This window comes from Podarcis melisellensis (genome assembly GCF_964234715.1).
Source record: "Podarcis melisellensis genome assembly, chromosome: 2".
NCBI classification, from domain to species: Eukaryota; Metazoa; Chordata; class Lepidosauria; order Squamata; family Lacertidae; genus Podarcis; species Podarcis melisellensis.
Window position 1 is genome coordinate 110,376,452 of NC_138529.1, and position 24,979 is coordinate 110,401,430.

General features: G+C 47.3%; 3 protein-coding genes across 6 annotated transcripts in view; all 3 read left to right on the forward strand.

The window, feature by feature from the left end:
• LOC309365021 (macrophage mannose receptor 1-like) overlaps window positions 1-24,979 on the forward strand; it is a 255,572-nt gene that overhangs the window by 225,703 nt on the left and 4,890 nt on the right. For 2 of the 3 annotated variants that reach the window (XM_081903124.1, XM_081903123.1), the window contains exons 2-3: window positions 20,869-21,210; window positions 22,021-22,125. In XM_081903124.1, coding sequence (XP_081759250.1) covers window positions 20,874-21,210; window positions 22,021-22,125 — 442 coding nt within the window. In that variant the 5' untranslated portion in view covers window positions 20,869-20,873. Of the gene's footprint in view, window positions 1-18,594; window positions 19,207-20,868; window positions 21,211-22,020; window positions 22,126-24,979 lie in introns of those variants that run through there. The other variant, XM_081903122.1, reaches the window with a different exon arrangement.
• LOC309365104 (uncharacterized protein) lies at window positions 397-3,901 on the forward strand (the record flags this gene model as incomplete). Its single annotated transcript, XM_081903263.1, has 2 exons — window positions 397-622; window positions 2,979-3,901. The coding sequence occupies exon 2, from the start codon at window positions 3,095-3,097 to the stop codon at window positions 3,899-3,901; it is 807 nt and encodes a 268-aa protein (XP_081759389.1). The 5' UTR covers window positions 397-622; window positions 2,979-3,094.
• Window positions 4,798-11,194, forward strand: NFKBIL1 (NFKB inhibitor like 1). Of its 2 annotated transcripts, none has more exons than XM_081903097.1 (5): window positions 4,798-5,044; window positions 6,989-7,297; window positions 8,810-8,934; window positions 9,018-9,135; window positions 10,598-11,194. In XM_081903097.1, exons 2-5 carry the CDS (start codon window positions 7,009-7,011, stop codon window positions 11,137-11,139), a joined length of 1,074 nt encoding a protein of 357 aa, XP_081759223.1. In that variant the 5' UTR covers window positions 4,798-5,044; window positions 6,989-7,008; the 3' UTR covers window positions 11,140-11,194. The 2 variants fall into 2 exon arrangements, with proteins under 2 accessions (XP_081759223.1, XP_081759224.1); XM_081903098.1 differs by having other exon boundaries at window positions 4,912-5,044; window positions 8,810-8,922.

Below are 24,979 nucleotides of genomic sequence, written 5' to 3' on the forward strand. Positions count from 1 at the left end.
ATATCATAGAGTTGGAAAGTCCAACCCCCTTTCAGTGCAGGAATCCCAGCTGAAACATCCATGACAGATATTACAGCCATAAGGGGACTTGACTTTTAGAAGATTTTCTTCAGGGAGCTGGATCCTGCACGGTAACTTTTTCATTGACTCTATGGAGTCTCTATGTCTTGTCTTGTCCAGGGGAAGTCCCCCCAGGCTACTCAAGACATGCAATACTTGTGGTGGCTGAGCTCTTGGGTGAAGAGATTTGTGCTTCTCCAGTTCCCTTGCACATAATTTGAAGGTGTGCTGCAATTTGACCCTGTACCAACAAATGGGGCATGTCACATGTCAGTCAAAAGCACAAGCAACTTGTCTTTCGCAACTCTTGCTGTGCGCTCTCTGTGTGTGTGTGCGCGTGCGCGTGTTTCTGTCCATCCATCCCTTGGCTGCCCTTCCCCTGAGAGCAACACCCTGGATACCTGTTAGCCTTCCCCTAGCTACAAAAACATGGAAAACAAATAAGTATGTACTGGAGACAAAACAGCAAAATAACAGGTTGAACAGCTGCTCAGGTCATGACTCATTTAGCACTTGCTCAGTGCACCAGGAGGAGAAAGACCTGAGCTCCAACCTCTGAGTGGTGAGTTATGGAGCCTCCCAGCATACCTCCACACAGCAACATGTGTAGAAGACAAAGTAAGACTATAGCAAGGAGGCAGGACTGGCAGCCCAGATTGGTGCAGTATGTGTGTATGAATGAATAAATGAATGAATGAATGGAATGAATGAATGAATGATAAACCTAAGGAGGCAGGAGGGAAAGGATGGAAGAAGATGGGCATTTTATTTTGTCCATGATAGGTGAGATGGTATTAGATGTAGGAGATACAGTGGTGCCTCGCAAGACGAAATTAATTCGTTCCGCGAGTTGTTTCGTATTGCGATTCTTTCGTCTTGCGGAGCGCGGATTCCCTGGGTGTTAACGGCTTTAAGAAAAAGGAAGCAAAGTCGCAAGACGTTTTCGTCTTGCGAAGCAAGCCCATAGGGAAAATCGTCTTGCGAAGCAACTAAAAAAAGAAAAACCCTTTCGTCTTGCGCGTTTTTCGTCTTGCCAGGTACCACTGTATGTAATAAAAAACTTGGTATCCAATAAAGGATGATCTTGCCTTGCCTAAAATGTGACATCTCTGACAGATGTGTGGCCAGCCTTTTCTAGAAACTTTACAGGAGGTTCCTCAGCCCCTGGAGGCATTTTGTTTCAGTGCTGAACTGCTTGTGTTTGGGAGTATTGCCTTATTAAGGGTATAGGAAGAGGCCCTGCTAGATCAGGCTAAAGGCCCATCTAGTTTAACATTGTGTTCTCGCAGTGGCCGACCAGATACCCACAGGCAGGACCTGAATGCAGCAGTACACTCTCCCCTGCTGTATTCCCAGCAGCCACACTGGAGGTAAGATAGCCGTTATCACTAGCAGCCACTGATATCATTCTCTGTGAATTTGTCTAAACATACCAAGCTGCACCACTCTGACACTTTCTTTACAATTCCTTGCACCAGCCCTCTTTCCTCACAGTTCAGTGTTGCGCTTTACTACTCACTGATTCCGTTCGAAGGGGCTTACTCCCAGGTAAATGTGTGTAAGACTGCAGCCTCCAGCATCTTTTAATTGAACTATTAATGTTTTAATTTCACCCTAAGGTCTCAGGGCAGGTTACAACGATTAAAACACAATTCAAAGTGTTGGTGCTGACCTTTAAAGCCCTAAACAACCTCAGCCCAGTATACCTGAAGGAGTGTCTCTACCTCCATCGTTCAGCCTGGATACTGAGGTCCAGCTCCGAAGGCATTCTGGCAGTTTCCTCATTGAGAGAAGTGAGGTTACAGGGAACCAGGCAGAGGGCCTTCTCCGTAGTGGTGCCCGCCCTGTGGAACGCCCTCCCATCAGATGTCAAGAAAATAAACAAGTACAGTGGTACCTCAGGTTACATATGCTTCAGGTTACAGACTCCGCTAACCCAGAAATAGTGCTTCAGGTTAAAAACTTCAGGATGAGAACAGAAATTGTGCTCCGGTGGCGCAGCAGCAGGAGGAGGCCCCATTAGCTAAAGTGGTGCTTCAGGTTAAGAACAGTTTCAGGCTAAGAACGGACCTCCGGAACGAATTAAGCACTTAACCTGAGGTACCACTGTACCTGACTGTTAGAAAACATCTGAAGGCAGCCCTGTTTAGGGAACTTTTTAAATGTTTGATGTTTTATCTTGTTTTTAATATTCTGTTGGGAGCCACACAGAGTGGCTGGGGAAACCCAACCAGATGGGCAGGGTATAAATAATAAATTATTATTATTTATTATTATTATTTATTAAAACGCAACATTAAAAGTGGTTTAAAACAACAACTTGGTCACACCTCAGGTGGCAAAGGCCAGAGTAAAGAGGTGTGTGTTCATCATTAGCGGAAAGCTAGAGTGAAGGAAAGGCATGCCACAACTTAGGGGCTGCCACAGAGAAGGCCTTTCCTTGGGCCACGGCCACCCTGAGCTGAGCGTAGCAGAACTACCAAGAGGACCCTCTCTGACAATATGAACACTGGCAGGGTTTGTAGGGAAGGAGGCAGTCACCTCTCAGAAAACCTCACCATTGTCTTTTCCGAAAACCAAGCAATGCCTTTAGACTCCCTTAGTGGACTTGCCTCTGAGATGCGACACCTTTCAAATATGTAATGCATTTGTTAAGCTGTGGACCAGAGTCTACTTCCTCAGATGTGTAGACGTTATCCTGAGTTCCCAGATATATTATAATTATATGAACAGGCCTAGAGAGAGAAAATGTGAGCAGTGAAGTCAGAGGGATATGAAATCCAGACTCGGAAAATTGCATAGAAGTAAATAATGGAAACTATATGCCTAGCAGTGTTGACAACACTGGGCCACAGGTTCCCCATCCCTGACAGAAATGTCAGAACCGTTTTTCAGCCCCCTGTCATCTCTCCCCTTAGATCCCATTGTGCAAATCTGGAACCAACACCGCAGGTTTGTTTTGCACTGGGAAAAGATGGCCTTCAGTTTCTCGACTTTGCTATCTCTTTGAAGCCGTGTGGACCCAAACAGTGAGATGTTCTCCTGCCTGAATCTTGCCTTGAATCAACTGAGCCTAGAGCCCCAGTGCATAAGAAACAACACCCGGCTTACCATTGCTGCTGACCACAAGCTGTTAGAGTGGATTTTTGGGAAGGGTGACTGTGAGATCACCGTCTTCTACATCCAAGGCAAAGCCCAATATCAGGTCTTTGTGGCCACATGGGAGCAGTACCTCGCCTGCCTCTGCTCCCAGCCCCAGCCCCTGAGCCTGGGGAGTCTTCTTACCACCTGTAGCAAGCTGCGTTGCTGGAGTTCCTCTAAGAAGGGCCCATCCTTGGCTTGCTTTGACAAAGCAGTGGAGTGTTTTGCTATGGAGCCTAGCTTCATCAAGGAAGAAGCCCAGATGCTGGTGGAATGTGATGGATGGGCAGTGAAATTTATCTCTGGCCAAGGTCTGAGTGAGATCTGTGTCTTTTCAAAGGATGGCGTGGCTGACTATAACATCAATGAGAAGAGTGAGACGTTGTTCCTAGAGCGTCTCCAAGCAGGGATTGTCCAGCTGAACTTGGAGAACTTAAGGAAGGCAAGGGATGTGATGGAGTCAGCAGGGGGCAAGAAGTGTTTTGGTGTAGCTTTGTCCAAGTTACAGCAGGAGCCCTGGTGTGTCCAGAACAATGCCAAGATGGTGGTTATTATGGGCAGCGAAGAAAGGATTGTGTTGAGCTCTGGGAAAGGAGAGAACCAGATTGCGGTGACCATCTCTGAAAAAGGGATCCGCTATGAAGTGTTTACATCGGGGTGGTGGGAGCTGGTAGCCAGGATGCTGAAAAAGATTCACTGAAACCTGCCCTGTGGAACACCCTCCCACCAGATGTCAAGGAAATACAACAACTACAGTGGTACATACGCTTCAGGTTACATACGCTTCAGGTTACAGACTCCGCTAACCCAGAAATAGTGCTTCAGGTTAAGAACTTTGCTTCAGGATGAGAACAGAAATCGTGCTCCGGCGGCGTGGCGGCAGCAGGAGGCCCCATTAGCTAAAATGGTGCTTCAGGTTAAGAACAGTTTCAGGTTAAGAACGGATCTCCGGAACAAATTAAGAACAAAACCCAAGATACCACTGTACAGTGTACGCTCGGGTTGTGAACGTGATCCATGCAGGATGCACATTCGGAACCCACAGCAGCGTGTCTGTGCACTGGTGGGTCGCGATTTAGCGCTTCTGTGCGTGTGTGACCCCCAAAACCCGGAAGTAACCCATTCGTACTTCCAGGTTTTGAAAAAACGCAACCTGAAGCGTCTGTAACCCGAGGTATGGCTCTATCTGACTTTTAGAAGACATCTGAAGACAGCCCTGTTTAGGGAGGTTTTTAATGTTTGATGTTTTAGTGTGTTTTTAGTGTTCTGTTGGGAGCCGCCCAATGGCTGGAGAAACCCAACCAGATGAGTGGGGTATAAATAATAAAATTATTAATATTAATTTTGTCTCCCAAAACAGAGGTCAACAACAGAAATATTACTACTCCTAATACTAATGATAAATAATAGAGGTAAATATGAGCATTTATGTAACACTTTTCAGTCTTCAAAGCGCTACAATTATCACACTAGTCCTCCCAGCAGCCTTGCCTGTCTGTTTTCAACTACAACTCTCATCAGCCCTGGGCTGCCTCAAATGAACTGGAAGAAAGAGGAGACGACTCCATAGTACAGTGAGAAACCTATCAACAAGCTATGGGACTGTTCCGGAGGGCCAATTACTTTCTGGTCCTACCTCGCGGTTTCCTAGCCGGACTCCAATAAGCTGAGCACCAAGTATTGGCACGCGCGCGCGGACCACTTCGCTTTGGGCGGCTTCCTGAAGCCACATCCGCCCTCATCGGTGCGTTCTCTTTCCGCTTCCCCTTCCGCCATGGATCAACGCAGACTGGGAGGAATCCCTTGGCGCGTGAAACCTTGCAGTTGTCGGAGGGGTGTTTAGGTAATTAGGATTGGGGAGGAGCGGGTCTCGCGTGAAGACAGGTTGCTAGGGGGAAATCACGGAATGGTAGAGTTGGAAAGGGACCCCCGAGGGTCATCTAGTCCAACCCGCGCAAGGCAGGACTCTCAGCTAGATCATGGCCATCCAACCTGTGCTTAAAAACCCTCAAGGAAAGGACAGTGAGGTGGGGAGAGGGGCTGCTGCCCTCAGGTCCTGATTGTGGGCTGCTCCCCATGGGGACATTTTGCTGGACGCCGTGAGGGCAGGACGCTGGAATAGATGGGCCTGATCCTGCAGGGCTCTTAAAGGTAAAGGGACCCCTGACCCTTAGGTCCAGTCGCGGACAACTCTGGGGTTGCGGCGCTCATCTCGCTTTATTGGCCGAGAGAGCCAGCGTTTGTCCGTAGACAGCTTCCGGGTCATGTGGCCAGCATGACTAAGCCGCTTCTGGTGAACCAGAGCAATGCACAGAAACCCCGTTTACCTTCCCGCCAGAGCGGTACCTATTTATCTACTTGTACTTTGACGTGCTTTTGAACTGCTAAGTGGCAGGAGCAGGGCCCGAGCAACGGGAGCTCACCCCGTCACGGGGATTCGAACCGCCAACCTTCTGATCAGCAAGTCCTAGGCTCCGTGGTTTAACCCACAGCGCCACCCACGTCCCTGCAGGGCTCTTAGGTAAAGGTAAAGGGACCCCTGACCATTACATCCAGTCGTGGCCGACTCTGGGGTTGTGGCGCTCATCTCCCGTTATTGACCAAGGGAACCGGCGTACAGCTTCCAGGTCATATGGCCAGAATGACTAAGCCGCTTCTGGTGAACCAGAACAGCGCACGGAAATGCTGTTTACCTTCCCGCCGGAGCGGTATCTATTTATCTACTTGTACTTTGACATGCTTTCGAACTGCTAGGTTGGCAGGAGCAGGGATCGAGCAACGGGAGCTCATCCCGTCGCGGGGATTCGAACCGCCGACCTTCTGATCGGCAAGTCTTAGGCTTTAAAAAGTTCCCCCACCAGCAGTGGGTAATGTTTGCCTCTCTATAAGCCACCTGGCTTTCCCAAAGGAGTGGAAGATTTCTGGATGCCAACAGGTAAGGCGTTGTGGAGATGTGAAGTGCCTACAGAAAAACTATTTCTCTTCCCTAACACTCTGTGTGTGTTTGTGAGTGAGTGTGCTCACACATTAGGTAAATAGATAGTATCAGGTGTCAAACACAAGGATAATGAGCTAGGTCTTTGGTATAAAACCCAACAGGAGGGCAATTTGATTTTTAAGGGGGGCAATTTGAGAATGAGTTATTAACAGTGACTTCGTTTGCATTTTGCATTTCTTATGGTTCTAGGGGCCTCATATACAGCATATAAATATATATTGTGACATACATTCATTTTTCATTTCATTTTTTTATTTGTATACCGTCTTTCTGTCTTACAATATTCACGGCGGTTTACAAGCTGAAAAAACAAAAAATGTACAACTTACAACAATCTAATGCAATACAAAAATGTGATAATAAAACAAAACTTTAAAATAAGCAACCTACATCAAAAAGTAACATTCGACAATTATTAGAATAGTACAAAATAATAATATCAACATATAAAAGTTAAACAGAAATCCACTCAACAGTTACAATAAATAATTTCTAAACTTCTAATTTCTAATACACAAGCAATGTGGAGGCCACGTTCTTTGGAAGCTTGTTTAGACCAAGTTAATGGCCTTTTCGGCTTCCTCCACATGTGTAGGAGTTCGTTGTTTTTTTTAATAATAAGAATTATATGTTACGGGGATGGTATCAAGATTTTAGAGACGCTTGGGTGGGGAATCACTGGTATAAAACAAAGGTCATACAGCTAAGCTGAGCAAAGCAGAGATGGAGGTGTGTGGTCAGAACCTAGGGGGAGGGTGCTGGGTACTGATCCTGCATCTCCCCCCACAGCGTCACGCCCTTTCCACCACATGCCCGCTCCCATGGCGTCAAGGTACCAGCGTCGCCTGTGGCGCTACGTCGATTCCAGCCGCCGCCGCAAACTGCGCAGGCTCCTGCAACACCACGGGGAAGCCTTGGACCTGGGTGAGGCGGCCGGGCGCAAGCTCCGAACGCCCCTTCACCGGTGTTGTGCCCGGCAAGACCACAAAACTGCCATCCTCTTGCTGAAGCATGGAGCGGACCCCTCCGTTCCGGACCGGCGTGGGGACACAGCTCTGCATGTGGCTGCCCGACAGGTGGCCCGCAAGGGAGGCACAGGTGAGGCACGGCTTTCGAGTATCTCCTTGGTCAGCTTATGGACATGCTAAGTCCTTTGCACATGGGGCTCTGTGGTTGTCTGCTGTGGGTGGAGGAGATGGAATCTGGAAGGATGGGGGTGGAAGGGATCTGTATGGTTTTCCAAGCCAGCTCTCTGACAGGGCAGGAAATCTACTGCCACAGCATCCCTGATTGGTTGGATAATAGCGTCCCTAATAGGTAGGACTACAGCGTCCTTGGCAGTCTGTAAAATATTAATCAGCCTTATAAAACACTTAAAGGTAAAGGGACCCCTGACCATTAGGTCCAGTCGCGGATGACTCTGGGGTTGCGGGGCTCATCTCGCTGTACTGGCCGAGGGAGCCAGCGTACGGCTTCCAGGTGATGTGGCCAGCATTACTAAGCCACTTCTGGAGAACCAGAGCAGCGCACGGAAATGCCATTTACCTTCCCGCCGGTGCGGTACCTATTTATCTACTTGCACTTTGACGTGCTTTCGAACTGCTAGTTTGGCAGGAGCAGGGACCGAGCAACGGGAGCTCACCCCGTCACGGGGATTCGAACCGCCGACCTTCTGATCGGCAAGTCCTAGGCTCTGTGGTTTAACCCACAGCGCCACGTGCGTCCCTTTTATAACACTTAAGAACGGTTTAAAACACACACACACACACACTAAACAAGTTAAAACCTTGCTGTGAGGATAAAATGGGGAGGAGAACCGTGTACCTCACCTTGAGCTATTTGTGGATGAGTGGACTATAAAATTTACGTATTTATTTATTTATCTATATATACATGGGTGTAGCCAAAGGGGGGGCACGGAGAGGCAGCTGCCCCCAAATCAATAAAAATACATAGCTAACTAAGGTCCCCCACCACCACAAAAGGCCTGCCCCCCCACAAAAATCCTGGCTACACCTATGTACAGTGGTACCTTTGGATGCGAACAGGGCTCCTGAAGCGAACGCAACCCACGTCTGTGCGTGCGCAGGTCTCTGCTTCCGCGCATGTGCGTGACGTCATTTTGAGCGCATGCGCGAGCGGCGAAACCCGGAAGTAACGCGTTCCGTTACTTCTGGGTCGCCGCAGAGTGCAACCTGAAAACGCTCAACCTGAAGAATATTTAACCTGAGGTATGACTGTACAGTGGTACCTCGGGTTAAGTACTTAATTCGTTTCGGAGGTCCGTACTTAACCTGAAACTGTTCTTAACCTGAAGCACCACTTTAGCTAATGGGGCCTCCTGCTGCTACCGCGCTGCTGGAGCCCGATTTCTGTTCTTATCCTGAAGCAAAGTTCTTAACCTGAAGCACTATTTCTGGGTTAGTGGAGTGGGTAACCTGAAGCGTATGTAACCCGAGGTACCACTGTATATATAAAACAGGCCTGGATTTCCTGTCAGCAGCACATATTGTAGCCATTAGAGGGCACTGGAGAGAGAGTTTGCCTGATGCTGTTTGGTCGGTTGCCATTCATTCATCTCGGGTTTTTTTGTTCTTCCCTTTCCCCCAGTCTACGAAGACCTGTTTTCGCCCTTGCGAAACCGTTGCCCCTCTGCGATGAGCATCAGGAACAGAGATGGGAAGACGCCAGGGGAACTCCTGAGGGAAGAGGAAGATAAATGGGTACCGGCGTGGGTCCGTGGGGGAAGGATAAGGTTGGGTTTCAGGTGCTTGCTGACCAGACTGGATTCTGATACCTTCCTTAACTTTTTTTGCAGTGCTCTCAGGAGGCGTCTGAGGAAGACAAGGCAGAGGGTGACGCAGAGAGGGAATGGCGCCGCAAACTCCTCGGCGAATGGGAGGACGAGTTTCAGGAGATGGGCTGGCAATACGAAGGTGAAGCTCAGTCTCGCAGAGTCAAAACAGAGGCACCACAGTTCAAGAAGGACACTGACAAACTGGAACGTGTCCAGAGGAGGGCAACCAAAATGGTCAAACGCCTGGAAACGATGCCTTAGGAGGAACGGCTAAGGGAGCTGGGCATGTTTAGCCTGGAGAAGAGGAGGTTAAGGGGTGATATGATAGCCATGTTCAAATATATAAAAGGATGTCACATAGAGGAGGGAGAAAGGTTGTTTTCTGCTGCTCCAGAGAAGCGGACACGGAGCAATGGATCCAAACTACAAGAAAGAAGATTCCACCTAAACATTAGGAAGAACTTCCTGACAGTAAGAGCTGTTCGACAGTGGAATTTGCTGCCAAGGAGTGTGGTGGAGTCTCCATCTTTGGAGGTCTTTAAGCAGAGGCTTGACAACCATATGTCAGGAGTGCTCTGATGGTGTTTCCTGCTTGGCAGGGGGTTGGACTCCATGGCCCTTGTGGTCTCTTCCAACTCTATGATTCTATGATTCTATGAAAAGTTCTGTGAGAGCCAGTGTAGTGGTTAGAGTGTTGAGCTAGGCCCCGGCAGACCTGGGTTCAAATCCACCGCCCCTCAGTTTAACCTACCCTGCAGAGCTGCTATAAGGATAAAATGGGGAGGGGCAGAGCCATATGCCTCCTTCAGCTGCTTGCAGGACAGGTGGGATATAGATTTTATTTATTATTATTATTTGCACTAGGTTTGTCCTGCTTATTTTTTAGTCCTAGAGCAAAGTAATAAAAATAAACATAGGCCTGAACAAAAATTCATCATCATCATCATCATAAACTTTATTGCACTAGCCAAAGGCCATGGCATCATTCACAAAAGAAACAAAAAGAAAAACAACAATAACCATAGAAACCATTATTATTAATAATAGTAGTAGCAGTAGCAGTAGTAATTTATTTTATTTATTCCCCCACCCTCCCTGGCCAGAGCTGGGCTCAGGGCGGCTAACACCAGTAAAATTACAGTAAAAACATAATAGGGAAAAAAACAATTTAAAATACAGCTTAAAATGCAATTTAAAATGCAGCCTCGTTTTAAAAGTAGCCCATAGATCAAAACCATAAGGGGCGGGAAACATAAGGGTCAGACTGAGTCCAAACCAAAGGCCAGGCGGAACAGTTCTGTCTTGCAGGCCCTATCCACAAGAACAATTTAAAGGCCGTAGAATATTAATCAGCTTCAGCCAAAGTTGTGTTATGGTATCTTCCGATCACTTCCATAATTGCCATTTTGTCTGAGAATTGTCATCCTAGAAATTCAAACAAGTCCTCTTCCTCCTCCTTGGTTCACACAGCTGTTATGAGGAATCCGATGATGTGTCTGGCCAACTGCCGTCCGAGTGCCATGTTCAGCTGGGTGTTTAATGGGTGAGACAATCCTTTAAGTTGTATTCTCAAATTCCTCTTCCCTTTTCGCCCTTCCCAGAGGATTTCTACACCGCTGGCCCAGACACGGAAACCTACGAGGACTGGGCCGACCGCATCGCTCGCGAATACAGGCAGAGGCGTAGCCGGGAAAACGAACGCCTTCGCCAGAGGCCTAAAGTGGAGCCACAGAAGCCTCTGCCTAAGTTGGGGAGCCTCCGTGAAGAGGAACACCTTCTCTACGAAAAGCGGGCCCGAGCCAAGGAAAAGGAACTGAGGGAAGCCAAGAAGCTGCGCTACGAGGAAGGCTGCAGCCGGGTCTTCTCCGCCGACGGTTCGCGCCTTTTGAGATACGTGGACATTCCCTGGCCGTGCCCGGCTGGGACGCCGGAGGAGATGGCCGCCGTGGCGCTCCACGGCATGGAGCCCTCCGACCAAGCTGCTTACCGGCGCTTCCTGCGGCGCCAGCAGGCCCTCTGGCACCCGGACAAGTTTGCCCAACGCTGCGGTGCGCGCTTGGCAGAACAGGATCGCCGCCGGATATTGGACACTGTCACGGCGCTGTCCCAAGCGTTCAACCGGCTAGCAGAAGCTTGCAAATAACTCTCTCTCTCTCTGTCCTTGGCTGTCTGTGAATAAAGGGTTTTGGGGTTTTTTTGCCTTTCTCAAGAGGATGGAATCGTGCTGGATTGTGTTACAGGGAAAAGGGCTTCTTGCCCTTTAAAAGATGTAAAATGAAGTGGTTTCTCTGCGAGCCTCTTGGGGGTCTTTCCAGAGAAGCACAGAGATAAGTCTGTTGAAAGCAACCCCCTTTGGAGACCAAAGCTAGTTAAGAATTTAAGAATTTGCTTAAACCAGCCTTTGCCCGCTTGGCACCCTCTGGATGTTTTGGAGTTGTAGTCCAGAACATCTGGAGGGCGTCAGGTTGGCAAAGGCTGGTTTTCGATATATTTTCATGCCCTCTTGGTTCCTTTTGAGGGTTAATAATGTCAGTTTATGGATTTGTCATAGCAAATACAACACTACAAACTAAAAAAAAAAAAATGTTGAAAGCAGCCAAAACAACAGTACAGACACACACAAGTGTGTGTGCGGCGCTGGGATATAATTCTAATTCAGACCCAGAAATGGCAGGAGAGCTAGGGAGTCCTTGTTACTTGTGAGGAAACCCTTCCCAAAGCCCGAATAGAATGTCATTGAGGGCGGCGGAAGCCCCTAAGAGACCGGAGGCACAGCGGGGCCTTGTTTATGCCCCTCATCCTCTCCAGAGCTTCAATTCTAGTTATTGATATTTTAGGATACAGTATTTTGGGGCGGGGGTGGCGCTATGGGTTAAACCACAGAGCCCAGGACTTGCTGATCAGGAGGTTGGCAGTTCAAATCCCCACGACAGGGTGAGCTCCCGTTGCTCGGTCCCTGCTCCTGCCAACCTAGCAGTTCGAAAGCACGTCAAAGTGCAAGTAGATAAATAGGTATCGCTCCGGCGGGAAGGTAAACGTGCGCTGCTCTGGTTCGCCAGAAGTGGCTTAGTCATGCTGGCCACATGACCCAGAAGCTGTACGCCGGCTCCCTTGGCCAGTATAGCGAGATGAGCGCTGCAACCCCAGAGTCAGCTACGGCTGGACCTAATGGTCAGGGGTCCCTTTACCTTTACCTATTTTGGGTATGGATTGCAGAGAGAGAGAACAGCGGAGGAGGTGTTTAAAGGGGGTTTAGAGAGCGCTCTCCATTTCATGAGATTTCACTTAAGCACACATGGGCCCAGAACATAACCACCTGCATAACTGGGGAGTCGCCTTTATCACATTCACGGCTGTACCAGTCGCCATTGCATTTCCATCCTAAAATGCTCACATTAGTGTTTAAAGCCCTAAGTGACTCAGGGCCCCAAATATATAAAAGGGTGCTTCCATCCATACAGACCATCTCAAGATACACAGAGGAAGGCCTCTTGGTAGTTTCGCCGCCTGCAGAAGTTCAGGGTGGGTGGCCCAGGACAGGGCCTTCTCTGTAGCAGCCCCCAAGTGGTGGAATTCCCTTCCCACAGAGGTGTGCCCAGCACCTTCATTACGCAGTGTTCATTGCATGCTGGAAGACACATTTCCCTCCTGCCTTGGATAGCTAAGAGGCTAGGGTTGCCATACATCTGGATTTTCCCGAAAATAAAGGTAAAAAGGTAAAGGACCCCTGGGCAATTCAGTCAAAGGTGACTATAGGATTGCGACACTCATCTCGCTTTTCAGGCTGAGGGAACTGGCGCTTGTCCACAGACAGCTTTCTGGGTCATGTGGCAAGCATGACTAAACCTCTACTGGTGCACGGAGCACCGTGACGAGTGCCAGAGTGCTTGGAAATGCTGTTTACCTTCCCGCCGCAGCAGTACCTATTTATCTACTTGCACTGGTGTGCTTTCAAACTGCTAGGTTGGCAGGAGCTGGGACAGAGCAAAGGAAGCTCACCCCGTCACGGGGATTCGAACCGTAGACCTTCCGATCAGCAACCCCAAGAGGCTCTCTGGTTTAGACCACAGCACCATCCGCATCCCTTTTCCTGGAAATAGCCTGGATTTGGTCATCAAAAACGGTGTCCAGGCGGAAAATCGCTGAAACGTCCGAGAAAATCTGGGCTTATGGTAACCCATGTCGGCAGCGTTGGATTTGGTGAAATTCATTAAAAACAGATTTTACAAAAACAGTTCAACAGCTATGCCAAAAAAGGTGTCTGGATCTTCACATTTTTGATACGGCAACCCTATAAGAGGCATATTTTTATTTTATTTTTTATTAGTTTTCCAAATGTTAACAAATCCATCCAAATTATTTAAATTTAATACATTTCCCAATCCCATTACAAACATATGTTCGTTACATTCCTGATGTTACCGCTTGATTCTTCTTTAATTATATTTTTAGAACCCACTCTAATCTTTTGACCATAATTAACTTATGGTTTGTGTGTGTGGTTTGGGAGCTGCATGGTCAGGGAAAAAACAATGCTGTCCAGGGTTGTAAAGACTGTGGAGAAAATAATTGGGTGCACTCTTCCCACCTTGGATCAAATTTATGCTTCCAGGTGTCATAAGAAAGCTGCAGAGATAGCGCAGGATAGTGCGCACCCCGGAAATTATCTCTTTCAGCTTCTGCCTTCTGGAAGAAGGTACAGTGGTACCTTGGGTTACATACGCTTCATGTTGCAGACTCTGCTAACCCAGAATTACCTCAGGTTAAGAACTTAACCTCAGGATGAGAACAGAAATCGTGCTCCGGCAGCGGGAGGCCCCATTAGCTAAAGTGGTGCTTCAGGTTAAGAACAGTTTCAGGTTAAGAACGGACCTCCAGAACGAATTAAGTTCTTAACCCGAGGTACCACTGTCCAGGGTTATAAAGACTAGGACTAAGCCGTCTGAGAAACAGTTTTTATCCAAATGCGATTTTGCTTTTAAATGCAGTGTAAGGTAGTCTCTATGGGAGTATATTGTATTTAATTATGGGGTATCAGAGTTTTTAGAGGGTTAACCAGGCTGGGATAGCTGGGATAGCAGGCTTGTTGGTTTTTGAATGTCTAATGTAGATTTTTTTCAATTTCGTTGTTCTGTATGGGACAATGACAATAAAGATACAGTGGTACCTCGGGTTAAGGTCCGTTCTTAACCTGAAACTGTTCTTAACCTGAGGTACCACTTTAGCTATTGGGGCCTCCTGCTGCCGCCGCGCCACTGCTGCACGATTTCTGTTCTCATCCTGAAGCAAAGTTCTTAACCCGTGGTAATATTTCTGGGTTAGCAGAGTCTGTAACCTGAAGCGTATGTAACCCGAGGTACCACTGTAATTGTAATGTGCAGCTTGACGTCTTTCAGATAAAGAAAAGAGGACTTCCCCCAGCCCTCGAATTTCAGAGCTGGGAGAGCATCTCATCAGCAAAGTTTCCATAGCTGAAAAGCGCTCTCCCCAGTTTCTGATGGGGGTGCCTGGAAAAGATGCTAATCTGAATAACTGGGCAGACTCCTGGGGGAGAATTGGTCCTTTGGAGACATGAGTTATTTAGTCTAGCATCCTGTTCTCACAGGGTCCAACGAGACATCTGTGGGAAACGCTCAAGCAGGACCCGAGTTCAAGAGTACCCTCCCTTCCTGTGGTTTCCAGAACATACCAAGGTCTTAAGCAGCAGAGAGCAGGGATAATAATAATAATAATAATAATAATAATAATAATAATAATAATAATAATAAATTTTATTTATGTCCCATCCTCCCCAGCCGAAGCCGGGCTCAGGGCGGCTAACAACACTAAAACAGTACAACATTATAAAAACATTATAAAAATTAATTAAAATCAAAATTGATGGCAACCATAAACTAAAGTTTTGTAAAGATTGCCAAAGGAGGGAGTCAGGCTGCGCCCTGACCAAAGGCCAGGTGGAACAGCTCTGTCTTGCAGGCCCTGCGGAAAGATGTCAAGTCCTGCAGGGCCCTTGTCTCTTGTGACAGAGTGTTCTACCAGGTTGGAGCCGCAGCCGAAAATGCCCTGGCTCTAGTTGAGGCCAGCCTAACCTCTCTGTGGCCTGGGACCTTCAAGGTGTTTTTATTTGAAGACCGTAGGTTCCTCTGTGGGGCATACCAGGAGAGGCGGTCCCGTAGGTACGAGGGCCCTAGGCCGTATAGGGCTTTAAAGGTTAAAACCAGCACCTTAAACCTGATCCTGTACTCCACCGGGAGCCAGTGCAGCTGGTATAGCACCGGATGAATGTGATCTCTAAGCGAAGACCCCGTAAGGAGTCTCGCTGCGGCATTCTGCACCCGCTGGAGTCTCTGGGTCAGTCTCAAGGGCAGCCCCATGTAGAGCGAGTTACAATAATCCAGTCTGAAGGTGACCGTCGCGTGGATCACAGTAGCTAGGTCAGGGCTATACCCCGCCTTCCCCAGCCAGAGCTCAGGGCGGCTAACATCAATAAAATTTCAGTAAAAACATAATAAGAAAAGAAAAAAAGAAAGAAATTTAAAATAATAATAATAATAATAATAATTTATTATTTATACCCCGCCCATCTGGCTGGGCCCCCCCAGCCACTCTGGGCGGCTTCCATAGAAACCAGGAAACACTAAAATATCATACATTAAAAACTTCCCTGAACAGGGCTGCCTTAAGATGTTTTCTGAATGTCAAGTAGTTGTTTATCGTTTTGACATCTGCTGGGATTAAAATGCAATTTAAAATGCAACCTCATTTTAAAAGTCAAAACCATAAGAGGAGGGAAGCATAAGGGTCAGACTGAGTCCAAACCGAAGGCCAGGCGGAACAGCTCTGTCTTGCTGACCCTGCGGAAAGACGTCAAGTCCCGCAGGGCCATGGTCTCTTGTGACAGAGCGTTCCACCAAGTCGGGGCCAGTACTGAAAAGGCCCTGGCCCTAGTTGAGACCAACCTAACCACCTTGTGACTTGGGACCTCCAGGATGTTGTCATTTGTGGACCTTAAGGTCCTCCGCGGGGCAGACCAGGAGAGGCGGGATGGGGAATTTACATGCTGCCAGACGTTGTCGGACTACAGTTCCCATCCCTTTCAACCATCGGTTGTGCTGGCGGGAGGCCAGAGTTCAGCCTCATCTGACTTGTGACTGGTTTCCTCATCGCTGCAGAAGTGTAGCACCAGTAAGTCACGCTACTGCTCAGGCTGCTTTGGAAGAAATGACTGCAGGAAAAACCCCAGTTCTCAAAATTCTCCACAATGTGCACATGGTTGCTTTTAAAAAGTAGAGGGCTCTGACTCTGGCCACCTGCAGCATAAAGCGGCTTAAACAGTACCGCAGCAAAATGTTGCAACATGGAGCGCTGTTCGTAAAGTAGCCCAGATTTTCCCATTCCATCCCCTACCCTTTCCATTTATTAGTTGGTTCTCCCCCCCCCCCCCAAAGAAAAACACACGTCCCATGCCTACTGAGCACACTCTGTTCTCTTTGGTCAGTTTTGGATTTTCTCTCTCCCCATAGGGTTTCCCCCTAAATATTTGTTGTACTTTTGGAAACCTCAGGGTTTTCCCCCGCTACCTAGTCTACATGAACGGTGCCATTTTTACTACATTAGCTGAAGTACACAAATAATTTTGCCTCGTTTCTGAACCTTTTCAGACTCTACGGTATCTTTTTGTAAAAAATAAAAATCATTTTTACATGATTTTACAATACAGAATTAGAAAGAATTATATATATATATATACATATCCATATACAGAGATTCCTCCACATCTCAGGACTTCCCCCACCTCCCATTTTAAACATTTAAAACTGCATCTTCTTCCAGCTTTTAACTATTATATCAATCCATATTTTTCATGATAATTGGGAAAGGAGTACGACAAGGCTGTATATTGTCTCCCTACTTATTTAACTTATATGCAGAATTCATCATGCAAAAGGCTGGACTGGTCCAGTTCTGGGCACCACAGTTCAAGAAGGACACTGACAAACTGGAACATGTCCAGAGGAGGGCAACCAAAATGGTCAAAGGCCTGGAAACGATGCCTTATGAGGAACGGCTAAGGGAGCTGGGCATGTTTAGCCTGGAGAAGGGGAGGTTAAGGGGTGATATGATAGCCATGTTCAAATATATAAAAGGATGTCACATAGAGGAGGGAGAAAGGTTGTTTTCTGCTGCTCCAGAGAAGCAGACAGGGAGCAATGGTTCCAAACTACAAGAAAGAAGCTTCCACCTAAACATTAGGAAGAACTTCCTGACAGTAAGAGCTGTTCGACAGTGGAATTTGCTGCCAAGGAGTGTGGTGGAGTCTCCTTCTTTGGAGGTCTTTAAGCAGAGGCTTGACAACCATATGTCAGGAGTGCTCTGATGGTGTTTCCTGCTTGGCAGGGGGTTGGACTCGATGGCCCTTGTGGTCTCTTCCAACTCTATGATTCTATGAATCCCAAGCTGGAATTAAGATTGTTGGAAAAAATATCAACAACCTCAGATATGCAGATGACACAACCTTGATGGCAGAAAGTGAGGAGGAATTAAAGAACCTTTTAATGAGGGTGAAAGAGGAGAGCGCAAAATATGGTCTGAAGCTCAACATCAAAAAAACAAAGATCATGGCCACTGGGCCCATCACCTCCTGGCAAATAGAAGAGGAAGAAATGGAGGCAGTGAGAGATTTTACTTTCTTGGGCTCCATGATCACTGCAGATGGTGACAGCAGTCACGAAATTAATAGGACAGCTGCTACTTGGGAGAAAAGCAATGACAAACCTAGACAGCAGCATCTTAAAAAGCAGAGACATCATGTTGCTAACAAAGGTCCGTATAGTTAAAGCTATGGTTTTCCCAGTAATGTATGGAAGTGAAAGCTGGACCATAAAAAAGGCTGATCGCCAAAGAATTGATGCTTTTGAATTATGGTGCTGGAGGAGACTCTTGAGAGTCCCATGGACTGCAAGAAGATCAAAACTCTCCATTCTGAAGGAAATCAGCCCTGAGTGCTCACTGGAAGGACAGATCGTGAAGCTGAGGCTCCAATACTTTGGCCACCTCATAAGAAGAGAAGACTCCCTGGAAAAGACCCTGATGTTGGGAAAGATCAGCACAAGGAGAAGGGGACGACAGAGGATGAGATGTTTGGACAGTGTTCTCAAAGCTACCAGCATGAGTTTGACCAAACCGTGGGAGGCAGTGGAAGACAGGAGTGCCTGGCATGCTCTGATCCATGGCAATATATGCTATATGGTAATTTATGGACCTAATAGGTATCTAAAGCCATTTGCACATGTTGCCATGCAACCAGTCCATGCAGAATATATATACAGAAATGATATATACAGTGATATTTTCGCGAACAGGCTAGCAGGCGGGGCCCATTACTTACATCATAGGAGGCTACACAACACAAAACACTGTTGCTGAATGTAGGTTTTATTTGTTTTATATTTTGGAAATGTACATCCAGGTTTTCTTTCCTTTAATTTTTTTGGGGTCCCCCAAGAAAGTGGGGCCCTAATCTATAGCTTGTTTAGCTTATAGGTAAATCCAGCACTGCTTCCAACTTTTGGAGACCCAAACCCGGGGCATTATCTGGGACATGCTCCTAGGCAAGTCAGGTTGCTTGCACCTCACTCTCACCTTGAGGAAAGCCCCGAAAAAAACACTTTTTTATTTTTTTAGGGGCTAGAGCGTAGCTAGAGATCGTGGAACCCAAAATGGCCGCCATGATCTTGGATAAAAAAATGGGATGCACTTGGCAGGTATGGAGCAGGAGTTCAATGAATGGGTGCTCCTCAGGGAACACCTGTGCAATGCAAGGATTGAGACCAAACAGCTCTTGTTTGTTCTCTGAGATCTGGTTTCCAAAGTAAGGAAGCACCTGTCTCCAGCTCAGCGCCCCAGGAAGACAGGATGTTTCTGTGCCTATGCCTCAATTTGAAATTCAAATCTTCTTTCCTTTCCTTTCGCATAATCTTGTGGACATGGCTGTTGTCTCAGGTGGAATCCTGAACAAAATTAGGAGGTCCCCTTCATCATTCAGACACAGCTAGGCTTTAAGTCTCCCAAGCAAGGACATAATTTCCCAGAAGTTGACTTTCACAGCCTAGCACCTTGGCGCTTTTTGGGCGCTTGGAACCTGCCTTGGTTTGAAGAAACCCCTTTTGCATCGCTATGAAGCTTTTCTTGGCAGCTATCCTTCTAGGGGGTAAGTGAAGTTTATCTCACTAAAAGTATTTGCAACGAATAGGCCCAGAATTGATTCTGAATCTATTCATCTGCCTCTTTATTTTATAAAACAATTTTTTAAAAAAAGACATAGGGGAATTAATGCATTAATAGTGTCATCCTGTGCATGTCTACTCAGAAGTAAGTTCCATGGAAAGGCTCCTGCACCTTTCGTAGTTGTGTAGGAGAGAGGATTTTAGGAGGCGTTGTTCGCATGCCAATTCTTTTATTTATTTATTTATAAATATCTATTAAATTTCAAAAAAGTTACAAAAATGAAAAAGAAAAGAAAAAAAGGAAAAAAGACAAAAAAGATACAAAATCAGAAAAATAAAGACAGTTAAAAACATTTCCCTCTTTCCATATCTTATCTTTCATTAACTTATTTCCCTGACCTCCTCACACCTCCCTTTTTTGTATTCTAGTTCACTTAAGTATTCCAGCAAATCCTTTCCAACTTGGTTTTTATCCTAATAGTTTATCTTAATATATTATAATATTACATTCTGCTCTTTCAACAATTAAAAGAAAAACCATTTTTACCTAATCTTTTGTATCATTTCTGCTAATACCACATTACTTCATTCCAACATCCTTCTAACATTCCTGAATTTTACAATGTTTCTGTAGATAAACTTTAAATTTTTTCCAATCTTCTCCCACCAACTCTTCACCTTGGTCTCGGATTCTGCCAGTCATCTCCGCCACGCATGCCAATTCTTTTAAATGGGACTTACTCCCAAGTAAGTAGTAGGGATGCCTCAATTGCCACCTGGAACCAGCCGATGAAGCAGGCAGCCTCTAGAGGAGAAGAAGCAGTGGTGCTTGAATCAGGCCTGCAAAACATGAGCATCGAATCCCTACTTTCTAGGTTGTCTGGAGTCAAGTCGCCATCTCTCACCCTACCTCAGAGAGGTTGCTGAAAGGTTAAAATGGAACAATCCTGGCGTTTAGAGAGCCAGTGTGGTGTACTGGTTGGAGTGGGGTTCAAATCCCCACTCAGCCATGAAGCTCACGGGGTTTTGACCTTGGAGTCAGTCACTGACGCTCAGCCTAACCTACCTCACAGGGTTGTTGTGAAGATTTTTTTTAAAAATCCCAGCGCTTACTGTCCAAAGCGCCTCAGAATGGCAGCTTAATGTGATAAATCATTACGATTTCCAGTCATGAAATTTGGACAGAGTAAGTCAGGGTGGGACGCGGGTGGTTCTGTGGGTCAAACCACAGAACCTAGGACTTGCTGATCAGAAGGTCGGCGGTTCGAATCCCTGTGACGGGGTGAGCTCCTGTTGCCCGGTCCCTGCTTCTGCCAACTTAGCAATTCGAATGCACGTCAAAGTGCAAGTAAATAAATAGGTACCACTCCAGCGGGAAGGTAAACAGCGTTTCCGTGCGCTGCTCTGGTTCGCCAGAAGCGGCTTAGTCATGCTGGCCACATGACCCAGAAGCTGTACGCCGGCTCCCTCGGCCAATAAAGCGAGATGAGCGCCGCAACCCCAGAGTCGGTCACGACTGGACCAAATGGTCAGGGGTCCCTTTACCTTTACTTTAAGTCAGGGTTCAGAACTGTGGGGTTGGCAAGACCCCCTTTCGATACCAGATATATTTGGGTGCCTTTTCTCTTTGTTCTTTCTCTACACAGTCGCCATGGCATCGCTCCTGTCCTCAGACCGTGAATACTTCCTCATCCAGGACTCGCAAACCATGCTTGGTGCCCACTGCTACTGCCTTCGACAGGGCACCCGGCTGGCAGGTTTCCGGGATGACAGGGATATGGAGCAGGCTGCCTCCCTCTGCCCCAATTGCTCGTTCTGGATCGGGCTGTACCGCCAGGGCCTCTCCTGGGTCTGGCTTAATGGCGACCCCTATAAGTTTACGCAGTGGAGCCCAGCGTCCAGGACTTCGGAGAGCTGTGTGGTTATGAACGAGAGCCTGTGGTATCAAGAGAAATGCCTACAGAAACATCCTTTTGTGTGCTGCAAAGGTGAGTGGCGAGTGACAACGCAAAAATAAAAGGCAAAAAACACAGAAACGTATAATAAGAACAAGAACTAAACAATACACCTCCACACCTGAGCATGCTCTTGTCAGGAGTTCAGCCTACACTCGAGTAGGACCCTGGCAGAGACACATGCCCGACTGGCATGTTCTGTCCCTCCTGGTTGATCGTTCGGAGCTTCAAAAGCTTTCTTCTGCCCAAACATCGCAGCGACCGATGCCAACCGACACGGGCACACTAAGGGATCCACAGAGTTTGTGCATCATGGGTGTGACAGACCTCAGCAACTCAGCATGTTGGCCAATCTACTTTATTTACATATAAACACGCACGAAGCACTGCAACATGGCTCCCTCCCTCTCTAGCATCAGACAGAAAAGAGAGAAAGAACAAAGGACAGTAGTCCCACTTCACGGAACACAGTAACACAAACATCCCGTCTCCGTCACTTCCCACTTTGTGGAGTCAAAACATGTGAAAGACAACAATCCCATGACTGCAATCATGGAGCAGGAATTCTAACTTATGTTACCTCCCTCTTGTGTCTCAGTACCCCTGTTTTGGCTACGTCACTGGAAAAGCTCAGCAACTAAATCCACACCACACGTTCAAAGAACGTTTGGCATGCATTTAAAGCACATGACCCCACCCCCATTCAGAATAATAGGAGCTGTAATTTGTTAAAGGGCGCTGGGAGTTCTGAGAGGGGGGAAACTACAGTTCCCAGTAATAAGAGAAGCAAAGCGTGAATAAATAATCACTTCGAAAAAGGGTCTCCTATATTCTGCCTTTCAGGGCCTACAGGTGCTCTTCCTTTTCTTCTTCAACTCCTGCTAAACTGCCGCTCCATACCTGACCAGAAGGACGTGTTGACTCCTGCCCCGCAGTCGACCATCGCTGGTAGGTATCCTAAATCTGTAGCAGACTTTTCCCAAGCCTGATTTCAGCAAGTGGTGGAGGGGATGGGGAACAGGACCCTGAAGCTGCCAGGGAAAGATTATGTGGGTGCAGGGGCACTCAGATGGGTGAAAACCTGGTAATTCCTCCGTTTGCCTCTAGGGGGAGCAATTGAGCATTAGGGTTTTTTTTATTATTATTCTAACAGAATCTCATGGAATCATAGAGTTGGAAAGGACCCTGACGATCATCTAGTCCAACCCCCCTGTAATGTCCCTTAGGGGGATCAAACCTGAAACCTTGGTGTTATCAGCACCATGAACTAACCATATGTGCTGGAAGCTGCCCAGAGTGGCTGGGGAAACCCAGCCAGAGGAGCGGGGTGTTGTTGTTGTTGCTGTTAACCAACTGAGCTATCCACTTCCTATTGTTGTTCTACAATGCTTAATTGATGTCTGCTTTTAACTATTTCCTGGTTTTGTTGCTGCAAACTACTTTGATGTATTTATGTTTGATGATACAGTGGTACTTCGCAAGACGAATGCCTCGTAAGACGAAAAACTCGCAAGACGAAAGAGTTTTTCATTTTTTGAGTTGCTTCGCAAGACGAAAACGTCTTGCAAGTTTGATTTTCAATGCATTCCTATGGGAATCCGTGCTTCGCAAGACGATAAAACTCGCACAACGAATTAATTTCGTCTTGCGAGGTACCACTGTATAAAGTAAAGGTAAAGGGACTCCTGACCATTAGTTCCAGTCGTGGCCAGCTCTGGGGTTGCGGCACTCATCTCGCTTTATTGGCCAAGGGAGCCAGCATACAGCTTCCGGGTCATGTGACCAGCATGACTAAGCCGCTTCTGGCGAACCAGAGCAGCGCATGGAAACGCCGTTTACCTTCCCGCTGGAGCGGTACCTATTTATCTACTTGCACTTTGATGTCCTTTCGAACTGCTAGGTTGGCAGGAGCAGGGACCGAGCACCGGGAGCTCACTCCGTCGAGGAGATTCGAACCGCCGACCTTCTGATCAGCAAATCCTAGGCTCTGTGGTTTAACCCACAGCGCCACTCGCATCCCTATTTGATGATATAGCAGTGTACAAATATTTTTATAAAGCAAGCAAGCAAACAAACAAATGTGATTTCAAGAAAAGCAGATTTCTATCCAGCCCCTCATTGCTATTAGTTTGCCTCTTGATTGTGTTGTTCCATATTGCCCAGTCCTCTACTATACAGTGGTGCCCTGCAAGACAACGCCTCGCAAGACGGAAAACCCGCTAGACGAAAGGGTTTTCCGTTTTGGAGGCGCTTCGCAAAACGAATTTCCCTATGGGCTTGCTTCGCAAGACGAAAATGTCTTGCGAGTTCCTGCGGGTTCCCCCCCTTTCCCCCCTTTTTCTAAGCAGCTAAGCCGCTTATCAGCTGATCCGCTAAGCTGATAAGCCGCTAAAAGCCGCTAAACCGCTAATAGCGCTAATCTGCTAAACTGTCAATGGGCTTGCTTCGCAAGACGAAAAAAACGCTAGACGAAGAGCCTCACGGAACGGATTAATTTTATCTTGCGAGGCACCACTGTACTGTATTAGGAATGCAGGAAGCTGACTTGGTTTGTTAGACCACTGGAAGATCACATCCAAGGATCTCATCTCCTGAATTATCCTCTGAGGTGGCTTAGGCCGAGAGTACATGAGCGTCCCAAGGCCACATAATGCATTTTGTGCTTGGAATTGGAACCCATGTCTCCCTGATTCTGATCTGGATCCATTTACCACAACCGCATAAGCCATGGGTAGGCAAACTAAGGCCTGGGGGCTGAATCTGGCCCAACTGCCTTCTCAATCCAGCCCACAGATGGTCCGGGAACCAGCGTGTTTTTACCTGAGTAGAATGTGTCCTTTTATTTAAAATGCACCTCTGGGTTATTTGTGGGGCATAGGAATTCGTTCATTTTTTCCCTTCAAAATATAGTCCAGCCCTCCACAAGGTCTGAGGGACAGTGGACCGGCCCCCTGCTGGAAAAGTTTGCTGACCCCTGGCATAAGCTCTCATTGCCAGCTCCTGCATCAGACTGAAATGTTCACCCTGTGATTTAAGAGGGGACATATCTGTCAGCAACGGTCAGAGTCAGAGCTGCGTACAAGATTGCCACATACCTAGGTATCAGTGGAATCTTAGAAAATCTCAAATTGCAGGCCAGTGAAACATCCTCAGTTTCAACACTGAGGGAAACGGTATCTGCACCTCATAGGGCTTCCTGGAGTGAGGTGGGCACAAGTAGGAAGCCTTACTCTAGGGATGGCAAACCTGCAGACTGGCAGATATTGTTGGATCCCAACTCCCACCATCCCTGTCACAAGTTAGGGATGATGGGAGTTGTAGTTCAACAATGTGAGAAGGTTCACAGGTTTCTCACCCCTGATGATGAAGAAGAAGAAGAGAAAAGTTTGGATTTGATACCCCGCCTTTCACTCCCCTTCAGGAGTCTCAAAGCGGCTAACAATCTCCTTTCCCTTCCTCCCCCACAACAAACACTCTGTGAGGTGAGTGGGGCTGAGAGACTTCAGAGAAGTGGGACTGGCCCAAGGTCACCCAGCAGCTGCATGTGGAGGAGCGGGGAAGCGAACCCGGTTCCCCAGATTACAAGACTACTGTACTGCTCTTAACCACTACACCACACTGGCTCTCACAGAGCACAGAGCAAGAACCATGGTTGACAGTATTAATATTGTGGCTCAGGGTGCTTCCACATTATGGGCGGTATTCAACTGCTCTGTCCCTTCGGCGCTACGATTTCTGTTTGCCCGATATGAATTTTCCCCCCTTCTTCACCCCTTGCACCCTTCCTGAATCTGCTCCACGG